The sequence below is a fragment of the Patiria miniata genome, unplaced genomic scaffold (genome assembly GCF_015706575.1).
Source record: "Patiria miniata isolate m_02_andy unplaced genomic scaffold, ASM1570657v1 HiC_scaffold_12, whole genome shotgun sequence".
Classification (NCBI taxonomy): Eukaryota; Metazoa; Echinodermata; class Asteroidea; order Valvatida; family Asterinidae; genus Patiria; species Patiria miniata.
In genome coordinates, this window is record NW_024037050.1 from 6122551 (window position 1) to 6138293 (window position 15743).

Genomic DNA, 15743 nt, shown 5'->3' on the forward strand with positions numbered 1-15743 from the left:
AGGAAATATTTGGAGGAATTGTGCCTTTGATGATACTAGCTTTGAATTTGGTTGAACATGTGTAAGGCCGTCGCAGATTTGTCCTTTCAAAAACTTTAGGTAGAACGATAATACTAAACAAGAAATTTCCCATGACATACATTATGTCATTAAATCATTAGATTTATTAAATCATTAAATTGGACTACGGGGAAGGGCGCCCCATGGCGTTAGGTAGGTAAACGCGCTGGTAACTTCACGGAACAATATTGGGTGTTAAATGCAAGCGGGATTTTAGGAGAAAAAAACTGACCGGGGTCGAGGAAATTGTATCCAAAGAGTCCCCTTCCCCTCCCCTCACTTTTTTGTGCTGAGAAACAAAAATGTGCCCGCTAAAAATGCATTCATTAGTACTGAAATTTTCTGGGGAAAAAAGGAGAAAAAGTGCATAAAAAGCTTTAAATACGTCGTTTTGCTGTTAGGTTAGTGGCGTAACTCGTGTACACAAATAATTATGTACATCTGCATCATGAGCAGCGCCCCCTAGAGTCATGTGGTCTCCACCCCAAGCGCTTTTCTTATTTCCACTGCCAAAAATTTGTAAGAATGAAACAATTAAAGTCATCAATATTTAATAAATTAAATCAACAACTAATTTTTAAAAATACTGTTACTAATTCTTGTTGAGAATAAATGACAATAACACACATGTTGCGTTGAATAATGGAAAGATATTTCAGGAAATTAAAATACCCGCCCACAGCTCATTAGCATAATACTACATGTACAATTGTCAAATTTCGAATTTCTTGTGGAGGCACTTTACTTTGGCATTTCCCCGGCCCGGCCCCATGAAGCACAATGAGTGGTCAGTCTATCAAACGGAGAACAGCCTTTTACCTATCCAACGCTAAAGGCGCCCTTCCCATCGACAGGAAAAAGCCGTCTGTTGTGATCCGTCGTGTTGCTTGACTTCTTTCCGTGATATGAAGAGATATGCTGACGGGCACCAGATGCTGAACATAAAACATGTTGCCGTGCGCGTGCAAAACAGTCAAGAAAAGGCGAGTAAAACCATCTTTCCATTTTTTGATTTAGGCGAGTAAAACCATCATTTGATTTTAAAATAAAATAAGTGAATTGTGCCTAAGTGTTAGAATAAATTGTATTGCAATTACATGGTCTAAGTCGATGCCAGTTTTGTCGTAACAAAAAAAAAGGAAGACCCGGAAGTGGACCCAGCACAGCAGCCCAGCATAGCAGCAGCCCGCGTATTTTTTTTCCTAGGAGGGTTAGGGGCAATGTCATGAATAATTCAGTTTTTCCTTTGAATCATTGCAAGACTTAGGTTCTCGTTCTATTTTCCCCTTAATTTAAAATTATCTTGGTGATAAATTTGGAGAAGAAATATAGCTGATGAAAATGAGCAGCGACGACGTGGATTTGAACTAGTCCGAGTAACTTGGACCCAACTTATCGCCTTTTTTAACATTTGGACATGGTCTGGCGATAGTAAGGTCCAAGCTAATACCGCGACCTAGACAACACAGTCCCAAAAACCAACATTTTCCAACACAAAACATCAGATTTCACCTTCAAAACGGCCTCCAAATTACTAGAAATGCCACCTGAGGTACAAGTAGACATCGATAATTAAGATGGTTGTACTGAAGTTTACTTACGATCCGGAAAAAAGTGAAATTTTCCGTTCATTTCGGAGAGCTCCCCTCGCGATCTTGAACACGTTAAATTTCCGATCGTGTTTAATGTTTGAACGACGCGATTTCTTCTACATGCCCAGCGTACATTCGATGGTCCCCGTATCCCGAGTGCGATTCCGTTACCGAGCGCGCGCGATGCATTGATTATGATAATGAGTCACGTTTGTAAACACATACATGTGCATTTCGAACTGTAAAAGGGAATCGGGAACCAGCTTGAACTGGTATCCACCATAAAAGCTGCGCTAGTTCCCGACTCCCTATTATTGTTTGAAATGCACATGTGTTTACAAACGTGATCCAGTCTACTCATTATCATAATCGACGGTGTTGTCCAGCTCGCGGTATTAGCTTGGACCTTACTATCGCCAGACCATGTCCCATCTTTGTATCCCAATGTGTGCCATTGAAAATAGAAAAACACTGTACAAAGTCTTGGAAAGATTTGAATTTCCTCTTTTGTTGTGACTTCCCAGTTGCATGCCTGGTATCCATAGCTCATCTCGCTATCCACTAGGCTACTGTGTGGTAGCTCGACGACAACCGTTCTTTAAAATGCTTTAATGTATTGTAACTAGTTGAGTAACTAACAACAATGCTGTTGATGTCATTGTCCGTTCTCATGGATAAACATGAATTATTCATGACATTGCCCCTAACCCTCCTAGGAATACAAATTACGCAGCCTAGTTCCCGGGGGGGGGGGGGGGGAGCTATTATTTGTAATTCAGAGTGCAGTGGCTTCATGGTATGGGACAAGGAATGGAAAAAATGTTGCAATCTGACGCCATTTTCGAAACAAAGTATTAATGAATTAAGCGTGTTAAGCAGTGCTGTGCTGTGGATCGTTATTACTTCCGGGAGTAGGGCCTAACTATAGAATGCAGGGCCACGCCGGAAAAGGTTTTTTTGGTAGTTGGATGCGATGTGGGGAGTGGGGTTGTTGAGTAGAATGGCACTCTTTTGAGAACGAAGCAGTCGTTTGTCGACCCTGGTCAAAAAAAAATTTATTACAGATTTGAAAAGAGCACAATGGCAGCATTACTGTCGTGTGAAAACCTCATGCGAAAACCTCATGCTGATACCATCTGTAGTTAAAATATTATGGAAGTCGTTACACCAAGAGATGTGATGAAGTGATGTGATGAAGTGGCTCGATTTTGGCCTGTATCTCCAAATAAAAAATCCCGACAAATGATTCATTTAGCTTGATCGCATCACATATGCTTTTTGGCATGCATAGAGCCCAAATGTTACATCATTATTAAACTTGAAATAATAAAAATTACTCTTGCGTTTAAACAGATATACATACTTCAAACAGTAAGGTACCCAAACGTACTTGGGCTTAGCAAGATGCTCGGCTTATCGTTAGCAGTGTGTGCCGGATTGTGTGCGGCCTGCGCCTCGGCATTTGCCAAACTGGCCATGTCGGGAGAGGAGATCGCCCTCGTGTGTCAGAGCCTGGAAGAGTCTGTCGCCATGGGAACGCTGATGCCCAACTGCTCAGTGGTGAGTCAAGATGGCAACCTGAACCAAATGTTCATTCAGTGAAATTCATTGAGCTGCTATGAAGTTTTGAATAATTTAGTATTCAAATATTTGAATATATCCGAAATGCACTGACACGTTTAACACGCTCCAGCCTAAGCTGGCCGCTGATTGGAATTAATGTGTGGAAAATTGACATTGAGCGTATTAAACATAATAATAAAGAACAGCTACTGGGATGGCTTATATTTGACTGATTTTAAACATAAAATTGAGCTATAAAGAGCAGAAAACCTATCACCGGTAATAGGCCAACTTATAATCATTATGCGTTTAAAGCTATAGTCCATCATTTGTAATTAGTGCATTTTGTTCGTTTGAAGCAACAAAAGTGTTCAAAATCTAATGAAGGATACTGAACAACTTACTTGATGAAGTTTCAGCTCAGCTTCAGCTTTATATTCTGAGAAAAACAGCATTCTAGGATCTCAATTTCAAATCAAAAGTTGCTAAATCATGTTTCGAATTGTTTTGAATTGCAGCTTTACGCGATGTCGCGCACTGATCCGACGAATTATAGCAACCGCGCGCGCCTGTGCGTCGTTCCAATGCTTGTGCGCGCTGCGCCGAATAACAAAACGAACTACTAATTTAAATTTTCCTACGGTGCTTCTTAAGACGCACCGTTGGAAATGCCTTCTTTCGTTGATTTCTTCAAAATGAGAGCTTGCCAGAAAGGATAATTTCACAGGGAGTTTAGTCCCCTTACTATCTTTCAACCAGTATGTTTTTCAACAATAATTACGCCAGTTACTTTTTTGGATAGCTGCAAATGATGGACTCGGGCTTTAAGGCAACTCAATTCCCCAACATTTCCATAGGCTGGCAATAAACGTTTCACCATTCATAAAGTCTTGGTCCTATAAATTATCTGGATGCTTGTCATCAGGTAGATCACACTAGCCATCATAATTTGTGAACAATTTCAAATTTTCGTCAAAGTATTCAAAAGCATTGTAGGTTGTTTTTTTTCGCCCGCAAGTTGTATGTGTTTAAATCTGTTGGGGTCATTTTTGAACAGGTCACGACAGTTCTACGTGGCATATCATTCTCCCTTCTGTTTCTCTTCAATGCAATCATGTGGACCTTGTTTGTCAAGTCACTACAGCTAGCCAGGTCATCACTAGAGGCAACGATTACCAACAGTTCAGCTAACTTGTTCTTTACAGTAAGTGACCCCCAACCCAACCAAAACTTCCCAACCCCCTCTATCCACCACCCCCCTCACCATTCCCCCCCCCCATCCCCCAACCCCTCCCCCCCATCCCCCAACCCCTCCCCCACCCCAACCCCTCCCCCACCCCTCCACAAAAAAAACCTTTGATATCATTGAAATATGTTGTATGTAATTTTCTGTATATACAGATGCAGCACCTTGATTGTAAAAATTTGGCTCAAATGAAATTTGAATAACATGGGAGTAATCAATTAATTCGCAACTCAAATCACAAAAAGTCACAATGATAACTGTTTATGTTACAGTTTATTGGAACCACTTGTGCCTAAGTACTGGTTGACTCAATTTGTAAAATCTTGCCAAATATTTTTGTAACCTGTTGAATTTTGAGTGGTCAGAGAGTAACAATTGCATGAGTGTTCACTTCTAAATTAGATTAAGTCCAAGCAAAGGTCCCCCTTTTTGGCCCATACATAAGGCCATGCTTTCTTTAATTACACAATCATCGCGAAGGCTAATAACACAAAAAAATCTTGTGGACATTCTCGTTGCAGATGCCCTACAATAAGGAAAAAAACACTGAAATCCATGAATATCTTAGAGGGTTAAACATTTGTTACGTATCGGATTTGCCCATTATTTGGTGGATTTCTATTCATCTAGTCTTTCAGGTATCATATGATATTCAATAAATCGGAAGAGATTTCATCTTAATTCCCTTCAGGCAGTGATTGGTTATGTGGTATTCGGCGAAGCGTTGTCGCTGACTTGGGGTCTGGGATCCACATTCATCATCCTGGGCCTGTGGATGATTCACAGGGGCGGAAGGACCAAGGACGAAGTTAAGGAAAGGTGATGGACTGCGGCAAACATGCTGTTTTGAAGGTTCGAGGTCGGCTTATGTATGAAATGTTGAGGGCAGTGTATGTAGTCTTCTCATCAGAGCCAAGTGAGTGCACTGTAATGGATCTAAGAAGGACCTGTTTTAACCACTTCGCGCTGGGATTATTTTTGCTGAACATTTTGCTTTTCGCAAAAGGCAAACATTTTCTAGCCAACTTCTGATATACAGCCAAAACGCCACAAATACTGATTTGCTAGAGTAATTTGAACAGTATTTGTACGATATTTCTTGCTGAAACCTCATATGCTTCAACACTCCGTGGTGGGCACTGGAGTGTATATTGTACAACAATAGTCAGTGCACAGCGACCAATTCAAGATCAACACACAGTCCACCTCCACAGACTTCACGGACTTTGTGTGTGTGTACAAAAGGCATGAGGAATGAGCTTGTTTAAACGTCACCCAGAGTCAAGTCGAGGCAATCTGGACGTCTTAACCTATCGGCTGTGCCTGTGTATAAAAACGGCAAGTGCGTGTTATCACAACTTCACGTCCTCCAACGCGAATGAGTTATAAGGGCACTATCTACTCACCAGACCTATGGCTCCGTTGACAAAAAAACCTCCACAGTTACAGAGAGTTGGAGGAGAGTGCTCGAACGGAACATCAGAATGCATTATTGATGATGCCTGACGCTCACGCGAAGACGCTCAACAGTTTGTGCACACTTAGCAATAAAACTAAAAATTGAATAATCTCAGCAAAATCTTCAAGTAATTCTGTTTTTAAAAAGTGGATATTTTTATGACAATTATAAATTAACACCGTCAAAGAAATAGTTTATGTTTTAAAGAAAGTCTGATATGAGTATATTCAAGGTTTACTTTGATTAATATTGCCACCTTGATGTAAAAGTCTGACCTCTGACAACGTGGCAGATGACCATCTGGTTCCAACAAAAAAATTCAAAAATAAATTGAAATGTCCTTGGTTTGTTCAATAGATAATTGACCTTGAACGATGTACCGTGATATATTAAACTGTATGAAATACATGTCATGCACAATCTGGAAGAGCGTCGTTTTTAACTGGTTTTGCTTTATAACAAACTAGAAAAAAAATATCAACCAACAAATAATTACTAATGATGTATCCGAACCCCCCCCCCCCCCATGTTTCACCCTGGTAGCTGAAAAAACATATTTCCAGTTTTTCCCAGCCACTTAAAACAGGTTGTTGTCTGTCTCTGAAATAAGAATTGTAGCCAATTGTTTACAAAATAGGAACATATGGTCCGGTGAAATGGCTAACCAATAGAGTTTATGAGTGCCTTTGATATGCCACTTGTACTGTCGGTGCATCACTCACGATCCAGAAATGTGTTTTTGTCGAGAACCTGAATTCTCCATAAATAGGGATCCCACTGTTCTGGGTGATTTATTAAGACTGCAGAAGGGTGAACCGGACTCCGTTTCTTCACATCAGTGTCTGCTTGAACAGTGTTAAACTGTTAAGAATTTAAATCTGTCGGCAAGATGAAGCTTAACTGCATCATCGCCATCCTAATTCTGGGTCTGGTGGATGTGGCGCTCGGAGGACTGCGTTACCTTGGTAACTACATTTGTTTTTTACTAGTGATGGGAAAAATCAGAGATTTCAAAATCTGGTTTAAAGCAGAAATTTCAAAATGCAGTTAAAATCAGAGATTTCAAAATCCGGATATCTTAATTTTTTTCAAGCGGTTATCGAATTTCACCTGAAGTTCCCATTAAGCTGATCACAGGCATTCCAACAAAAAGTTACAAGTGAGGTGTCCCATGCACTGCCAACCACGATGATTGGGTATAGTTTGCTGGATTCAGTGACCACCGGGCCTTTACAAAAACACTCTATGGAGTTGTAATGGTTATAAAAATGGGCGGGAACTCTCAGATTAGTCAAAGGCAGGCCACTCGTTGACCAAAACGACCACTAGCGAGTGAATGCGGTTATAGCATGGCAGATAGGTGATGGGATTGTACCTTTGATGATACAAACATGGCATTTGGCACACAGTCAGAGTATGTCATGAAAAAGATATTTGGCTACAGGGCCATGGCAGATTTGTCCTTTAAAAAAAAATAAAGGTAGACTAGCAAGCAATTGCAGCCATTTTGACAATTTTAAAAATTGCTTGTTATTGTACCTATATTTTTTTCAAAGGAGAAATGTGCGATGGCCATATAGCCAAATAGGGAGGTTTCGCAAGCGAACGGATACGCTTACACTTACGCTTAGCTATCCGTATCCGTTTTTTACTTACGTGTAGCGAGCGAGATATGCGTGTCGTCTGCACGTTTAGCGGATAGTGAGTGGCGTATGACGTCACACGTGCAGACGACACGCATATCTCGCTCGCTACACGTAAGTAAAAAACGGATACGGATAGCTAAACGTAAGTGTAAGCGTATCCGTTCGCTTGGGAAACCTCCCTAATATCTCTCTCATGACATACTCTTAGTGCCAAATGCCATGTTTGTATCATCAAAGGCACAATTCCCCAAAGCATTTCCCCTATCCGCCCCACTATCACAATCGGAGACCATGGAGCAAATTGAATTATGTTCCAGTTGTTTTCTTCAGCTTGTGCGCCACCAAAAATAAAAAGCTTAATTTTTTGAAGGTCGGATTCAAATACTTGGTTTCCAAAATAAAAACCAAATAGTGAAACTTTAACCGAATTTAACAAAATCCAGATTTTAATCTTACCACTAGATATTACATCTTGATACGATCCATTTTGTTTGAAAGTCCAACATTCAGAGATCTTCCTACATTACAAGTCAAAGAGAGCTTTCAGCCGAATCTGTCACGTTCTTTTAAAACTTTTACTTGTACCTCTTTCTTTTTGTACCATCCTTAAATTAGTGCTGAGTCCTACACAAGTCTGTCACAAGAACAGTCACAATTGAAGCACTACACAGTGAAGACAAATCACAAGTCATGGCACAAGTAAGGAGGGCGGAAGAATAACAAAAGGGTTGCCTCTCCCCCCCCCCCCCCCCCCCATGGCACAGTTCATTTGAAAAGCTTGTAACTGGATCACTTGTGATTGACTTGTGATAGATTCGTTTACAGCACTGCCTAAAACTCCTACTTTGCCCCAATTTGGTAGATATTGTGGTGGATCTTGTCCGCATCGACGTGCCGGCCGACTCCACCATCTACGACGGCGGCATCGCGCCGGTCAACTTCTGCACCTACTTCACGCCGGACAACGGCGCCGCGATCATCCTGAATCGCTTTCAGAGCGAGCGCTACAAGCTGACGGCCTTCCTCGCAACGGACGGCAAGGGGTCCAACCCCACGGCGGTCACAGATGCTGTCATACCATTGGCCGACCAGCTGCAACCAGTCACTGATGGCAAACAGGTTTGTCTCTTCCCTAAAAAAACTTTTATGAAAATCCAAACAATTAGTTGTGTAACCATTACATTTTCTATAATAGTTTTCCTAACCATTTCCTAACCTAAATGAGAATGGTGCATTTGTACACTTTTAGTTAATACAAGCTGATTTGCCCGATCATAGATCGGGTATATAGGGCGTAGTGTTGGGGATGAAAATGTGGGCAGTTAAATGTAAATGGGGGATCATTGAGGAGACATGCAGTAATAGAAAAGCAATTTTTGTGGTGTGATCTGAGGCAATTTCTGACCACTAAAACCAATTTGAGCAAAAGATCATCTTTTAAACATCATTTTCGAGCTTGGGGTAATTGAATCAGCTACATGATATTCTGAGCAATAGAATCATTATAGTAGGCTACAATTTTTATTCGGGGAAGAACAAGTGGGATTTTATCAGCGCTCCCCATTGAAAATATGGCACGAGCACCCCCCCCCCCCCTCCCCACACACTCACACGTATTGATTTTCAGAGGCCTAAGTGTCCAGAGAAAATAACCTGTCTACATTTCAGCACCCCTCCCTGCAAAAAAATCTGGATCCACCTTGCTAGCCCCCTCCAAAATGTTGGCTCTAGAACTGCGCCTTTCTCAGCTCCCTGGGGAGTATACAGCCCTATACTGCCATGTATATTTCGGCGCAAAGCAGCTATAATCAGCCACAATAACCATCTCTGCCCTCACGGGTACCCAATATACTCCTGGATGGGGAGAAGCAATGAGTGGCAAAGTGCCTTGCCCAAGGGCACATGCACCATAACTCCAGGCTGGACTCAACCCACAACCTGCAGAATTACCTGCAGGCCACGGTGACTGCTCTATGTTCCGACACCCCTATGTTCCGACAACCTTGATTGTGTTACTCCCGGTTAGGGTTAGGGTTAGGGTTAGGGTTAGGAATAGGAATATGTGCAGTCGGAACATAGGGGTGTCGGAACATAGAGGTGTAACCCAGGCCACAAATTCAATGCTCTAGACCATGGCGCTAATGGCATAGTTTCAGTGTTCTACTCTCTGAATCCTACAAAATCTTGAATCATTCTAAGAGGTATTGCTGAGGGTTATGGAGTCTATTTTTGAATGGGTTCAGGACCAAGCTTCATCTGTTGTGAAAATGAGGGGCAGGGTTGAAAAACAGAAGACAGAGTATAACCCCAAATTTTGTTTTTGAATGTCCTATATTGGATCGATAGTTTATGTTAATTTCCCCAGGTGATTCTCTTTGATGCTGATGTGGCGTTTGATCTGACAAACGTGGACTGCTACAACAATCACTTCCCCTATGCCTGTGTGACCCTTGGCCCAGCCGACGCAGTGGCTAATCACTGGCAGCCCAGCGCCTCATCTGTGCTGACCAAGTGTGTCCCCATCATCTGCAAACCTCGTAAGTGGAGCCAGATTTATGGGGGAGAGTGGGGGGTCACAACAAAATACAGCTCCTTTATTAAAACTTTGCACTAGGGAGTAGAAATTTATATATATATATATATAAGCATATATTGATTTTATAATAGACTCTGATGTCGTTCCAAACAACTGCAATAGTTGACGTAGCCACCCAATCTGTTTCAAATCTTGTACTTTTCATGTACTGAATACTAACTTGGGAACAATTTATTTTCACGCAACTCTGGAATGCCAGTCTGGAACACGTACAACTCTCATCACGAAAGCTGATAGAGAGGGAAAGAGAAAGACGTACCTAATCCATTCAGTATTCCCCACTTGGATAGGCCTACAGTCCTATACATCAACTACCTGGCTTACTGTCAATAAGTTCAGAGTTCATAGGTTTTCTTTTATTCCCACAGAACCCCTGAAAGTGGACCTAGACTACGTGGATGTTGACATACCACGCAATGCCATCATAGTCGACGGTGCAGTCGTAGACCTGTCCCTCTGCGTCTACTTCACCCCAAAAGATGGCGCGGCCCAGGAGTTGAATGCACTTGGCGCGGTCGAGCGCTACAAGCTCGTTGCGTTCCTGGCTACCACACCCAACGGCGGGGGCAAGACCGCGCCCGTCACGGGAACCATCCACAAACTGGACCAGACCCAGGTATTGACAGACGGGAAACAATTCTCGTTCTACGATGCCGAGTTTTCGCTGGATCTGTCCGGTGTGGATTGCACAAACGGCGCGTTCCCGTACATCTGCGCCACGCTTTCCCCCGTTGGGCCGTGGGAGCTGGTGGCTGGTTCTGTGCGAACAGTCTGCACACCCATCATTTGTCTTGGTAAGTTGAATGATTTCCCAAATTCCATCAATGCACTACTCCATTGAACATTATTGGAAGCCGAGGATTTTGCAGGATTAAGGCAGTCTTCACCCCTCCAAAGACCACATTCAAGAAATAACGGAGGATTTTGCAGGAATGAGCCTGCGTGTAATTTTTAAAATGAGGCAGTTGGAGGATTTAGGTTTATACATCCTAGCAAAAATGCCTGGGGAGTTCGGGAGAATATAGTTATCAAAATCCTCTGAAACTCCCTTTTAAATTTTGAAGAATCAGAGATCGAGTCTTAGAATTGAAGATGAAAATAACTAAATTTCCAAACAGCTCAGGATAACTTCAAAGTGCAGCATGCGTGCGAGGGCCAAGAGTTCCGCTTGACCTGCCCAGCTGGCTTTGGGGTCCACGTTGCCCATGCCCTCTACGGCCGCATCGTGCCAGGCAACGTAGTCTGCCCAAGCAACTCAATCCTGACGACCAAATGCCTGGCCCTTAATGCCTTGAATGTGGTGCGAAACAAGTGCGAGGGAAGCAGCTCGTGCTGGTTCAACGCCAATAGCAATCTCTTCGGGAATCCGTGTGTTGGGACCCACAAATACCTCCATGTCTTCTATCTTTGTGAGTATTTGCAGCACTGTAGACTTGGGGGGGGGGAGGGAGGAGGAGGGGAGGAGGGGGTGTTCTGGATTCCACTTTGGGGGTTTGACAACTCTGTCCCTCCTCAAGCATTAGGTTAAGAAACAGGCCTGGTATGTGCTACACTCTGAGAATTCAAAGTGAAAACATTATAGATACTTATGTGTGGTATTAGTCGTGTATTCATCCTTTGTGCATTATTCTCATGCAAAGATGCTATTGGTTTGTGTACATACAGTTAAAAATTGGTTACTTGCACCCCAGTGTTTTTTTCAGGGAGGCGACCCCCCTCCCCCCCCTCCCCCAAATAAAAAAAAAACTCAATTTAATAGAATTCTATAAAAGCGATTTTTAGGCAGCTTTCTTTCCCCTTGCACTATGGTGAGACAGGCTTGTTAAAATCTTTTCTGATTTCAAATCTTTTCGGATTTCAAGGTTTTATCTAACAAGTTGATTTGCTACCAGATTCAAAATGCTCTCAATGTCTCAGGTACATCTATGTTTATATTTTAAGGTGCTATAAAGTCAATCACAAGTCAGGGCACAAGATTATAGGAACACGGACAACATTTGAAGAGCTGGTTACTTGATTTTAGACAAGTTGTGATTGACTTTGGATGATGTGTGATGACCGGAATGCAACTTGAGTTTGTTTTAACACTGACAGGTTATCCTTCCCCGATTTCCCCCCTCCCACCCCCTCTCGAAAAAAACCGGCAAATTGCTTTCAATTTTGAAGAAATTGTCTTCCGTCCGTGACCTCCACAGGTAAAGAGAAGCCCTTGGTGAAGCAGGCCTGCGAGGACGGGTTTGTTCAGATTGACTGCCCATCTGGCAAGGGCATCCGCGTCATCGATGCAAACTACGGCCGCTACTCTGGCGAGAACGTCTGCGGCACCACGGCAAACAGGAACTGCATCGCTCCAAACTCCTTGCTGGCCGTCCAGACTAAGTGTCAGGGCAAGAGGTGGTGCAAGGTCCCCGCAACCGACGCCTTCTTCAGCGACCCCTGCCCGTGGACGTCCAAGTATCTCAAGGTTTATTACAAGTGTAAGTAGACTGCTTTCCTAACATCACAAACATTTTTGCATTGGATGAAATTAACATTTCATCCACAAAATGTCGCCGTCATCAGTTGAGTTGGAAGTTTGGGTGTTGTTTTGTTTTGCTTTCTGCCAGGTGACTACCCAATCATGCAGAAGAAGGTCGTCTGCCAAGGCAGTAACTTGGGACTGGACTGCAAGTCCGGGTACGTCATCAAGATTAATTACGCCCTCTACGGTCGGGTGCATGGAAGCGGCGTTTGCAACAGCAACTCCTTGGGCAATTTCAACTGCCAAGCTGAAAACGCTTTATCGGTAGGTTACACGCAGCATGAGAACTGCTGTCCAGACAGTTTAATTAATCTGTGGTTTACTATTGCATCTTTCTACTTGCTGCGAGATATGAGGCAGACGGGATAATATCAAAATCTGTGTACATTGAATAATTATGATAAAAGTTTTGCATGGACTAAATGCGTGGAGTGCTGTGGCCTCGTGGTTAAGGGCATTGGATTCGTAGTCTGCAGGTTGTAGGTTCGAGTCCAGCCTGGGGTCATGGTGTGTTGTGCCCTTGGGCAAGGCACTTTGTCACTCATTGCTTCTCTCCACCCAGGAGTAAATGGGTACCTGTGAGGGCAGAGATGGTTATTGTGATTGAATTAGCTTCCTTGCGCCTAACAGGCAGCATCGAGCTGTATACTCCCCAGGGAGCTGAGATGGGATTTGGAATGTTTCATTGGCCCAATGATTAGGGGTAATAATAATGTAAAGCGCTTTGATCTATAGTTAAAAGCGCTATATAAGAACCCGTTATTATATTAAATGGGGAGTCAGGTTAGACTTGAAATCAAGTCGTTAGAAATCAAGTCGTGTTTTGTCCAACGAGCCCCCCAATATTAACTAGCATGGCGCTAGCTGGCGCCCTGTATCATGTTTACATGCGGCATCCGACAGGTCTAACGACATGACTTATATGAATTCGCACGATTATTCATTTATGCGCCCAGCAAAATGCATATGTATTATGTTTCCATAGAGAGGGCCAATGATAACCCGCGATGCAACACAGCTTGGATAGAATGGATAGCTCGAAGGGTCGAAAGCTAATTCCTGGGTCGTTTGGAATCCATGCATCATTATATTCTCATTCGAAAAACAAGATTTGGACATTCTATTTTTTTATTTTGCCACCGAGTGAAGTATTTTATAGCAAATCTTTTGAAAAAGAGAGAGAGAAAAAAGAAACGTGCATTAATCAAGCATTCTGTGAACAGCATCCCCAATCCAATAATGGATGCTTCCCAGTGATACAGCCGGCCGACTGCATCGCCGGGAATATGCTAGAGAAAGGGATTTTGGAAAATAATGTGCTTTGCCCCCCTCTGGAAAAATATCCTGGCGATGCCCATGCTTGTATAATTGCAAGGCAGAACCAAGTAAATTAGACAGGGCCAAACACTTCTTTGTTTACTCTGACTTTAATTCGTAAATGCTGTCTGTTTATTTCCCGGTACAAAATACACTTTATATTCTCGTTTTTTATCCAGGTTGTGAAGAATAAATGCGAAGGGAAGAAGTGGTGCAGCGTTCCAGCCAACAACTACACCTTTGGCAACCCATGCAAGGGAACACACAAGTACCTCTTTGTCCGCTACTGGTGCAAAAAGCATTAGGTTCATCAGTCTGGCTCGGTCTATGTCCATCATAGATTGAACCTGTCATCTGATAAACGTGCAGGAGTTATGTCCTACAAACTATCAAATGAGTGTGATTTTAGAGTTTATATAAAAGTAACATAAGTAGGAGGTTCACTGACACAGCAACATTTCTAATCGTGGAGTTAGCATTGGTAAAAAGGTATCAAACAAAGTTTTAGAACCCTACCACCCCCCAAAAAATCTCCATACCAAACATCAGTTCATTTAAAAAAAAAAGGTTTGTTTTTGGTATTAACATAATGACGCTTCGTTTTCCACAATTCTTGTCTGAATTCCATACTAATTTTACCACCTTATCAAAAAAAAAAATCCTGACCACCGACCTGAATTTTTGTCCAAAAGTTTTCCAAATTGAGTTTTTTTTTTTAAATACTTACACAAATACTCCAAACTCTCCTCACAATCGGGTCCTTAAACTATAAAATGCTTCCATTTTCCTCCCCTCCCCCCCTTAAAAAAATGTCTATTGATCAACCGTATAGAACAAAGAGATGACTGTCCAACAATGCAATTTCACAATTTGAACTTCAGCTTGAAGGAATTATAGTCTGATGTCTAATTACCAATATTATTTACATTAATTTAGTAACAATGCAAATAAAAAAGTTTGGTTCAGTATCAGAAGGAAAAGTAATGTCAAAACTTTTTAGTTTTGTGTGTTTGTTCATTCTTTTGTATGGAGGAAGGTTGCAACCATTCATCTGCATGGGCGTCACCAGGATTTTTTCTAGAGGGGGGTCAAACATTTTTTCCAAAATTTTTTTCCTGTATTTCTCAACATATTCTCGATTTTTCAGTTTGAGAGGGGGGCAGGGACATTTTGCCCCCCCCCCCCCAGCTCATTAAATTTACACCACTATGACTTGGCGCCTCTTGTTCCTTTCTTTTTTTCTCTCTCTTTTTTTCTTCCTTTTTTTTTTTTTTTTTGCTTTTCCGGCCTTGCTCCCCCCCCCCCCTCGCGACGCCCATGTTCATCAGAGTAGGCACACCGCTAGGATTTTTCGAGGTAGTTATGGGAAGGGGGTATTAACCAGTAGTGCAGTGAGAATTGTTGGCCATGGAAAAATTGATTGGTGGGAGGGAAGGGGCTGGACAGCATTTAACTTTTGGGCATGCATGCCCAGTGACAGGCACGTTTCAGTGGGTGCACACCTATGTTCCCCAATACCGATGTTCCCAATACCGATATTCCCCGAAATCCTTACCATATAGCCCTAAAACCCTAACCCTTAGGATTTCTGGGAACAGTGGTATTGGGGAACATCGGGTAGACCCCGTCTCAGGCCCCTTTCTGGCAGTTGCAAGTTTAACAGACCATAACTTCAACCCTCATTCTAAAATATTGGTTCCCCCCCGTTTTTTTCCTCCCAGGGTGGGGAAGAGCCCCCCCCCC

The 15743-nt window shown here is 42.5% G+C and overlaps 2 protein-coding genes across 2 annotated transcripts; both read left to right on the top strand.

Annotated features, from left to right (window-relative positions):
- Positions 1-950: 950 nt before the first annotated feature.
- LOC119746377 (transmembrane protein 42-like) lies at positions 951-5488 on the top strand. Its single transcript, XM_038223289.1, has 4 exons — positions 951-1043; positions 3006-3212; positions 4273-4419; positions 5153-5488. Exons 1-4 carry the CDS (start codon positions 966-968, stop codon positions 5282-5284), a joined length of 564 nt encoding a protein of 187 aa, XP_038079217.1. The 5' UTR covers positions 951-965; the 3' UTR covers positions 5285-5488.
- Positions 5487-14980, top strand: LOC119746366. Its single transcript, XM_038223277.1, has 8 exons — positions 5487-6885; positions 8429-8685; positions 9932-10103; positions 10531-10956; positions 11281-11571; positions 12358-12639; positions 12769-12947; positions 14180-14980. Exons 1-8 carry the CDS (start codon positions 6810-6812, stop codon positions 14303-14305), a joined length of 1809 nt encoding a protein of 602 aa, XP_038079205.1. The 5' UTR covers positions 5487-6809; the 3' UTR covers positions 14306-14980.
- Positions 14981-15743: the final 763 nt, after the last annotated feature.

What these genes read in the sequence shown, in the direction of transcription:
- LOC119746377 (XM_038223289.1), top strand. Translation starts at nt 966, where the DNA reads ATGAAGAGATATGCTGACGGGCACCAGATGCTGAACATAAAACATGTT. An exon ending in TGATGCCCAACTGCTCAGTG is followed by an intron (nt 3,213 to 4,272) that starts GTGAGTCAAGAT and finishes ATTTTTGAACAG; the next exon opens with GTCACGACAGTTCTACGTGG. An exon ending in CAGCTAACTTGTTCTTTACA is followed by an intron (nt 4,420 to 5,152) that starts GTAAGTGACCCC and finishes AATTCCCTTCAG; the next exon opens with GCAGTGATTGGTTATGTGGT.
- LOC119746366 (XM_038223277.1), top strand. Translation starts at nt 6,810, where the DNA reads ATGAAGCTTAACTGCATCATCGCCATCCTAATTCTGGGTCTGGTGGAT. An exon ending in CCCCATCATCTGCAAACCTC is followed by an intron (nt 10,104 to 10,530) that starts GTAAGTGGAGCC and finishes TTATTCCCACAG; the next exon opens with AACCCCTGAAAGTGGACCTA. An exon ending in AAGCTGAAAACGCTTTATCG is followed by an intron (nt 12,948 to 14,179) that starts GTAGGTTACACG and finishes TTTTTTATCCAG; the next exon opens with GTTGTGAAGAATAAATGCGA.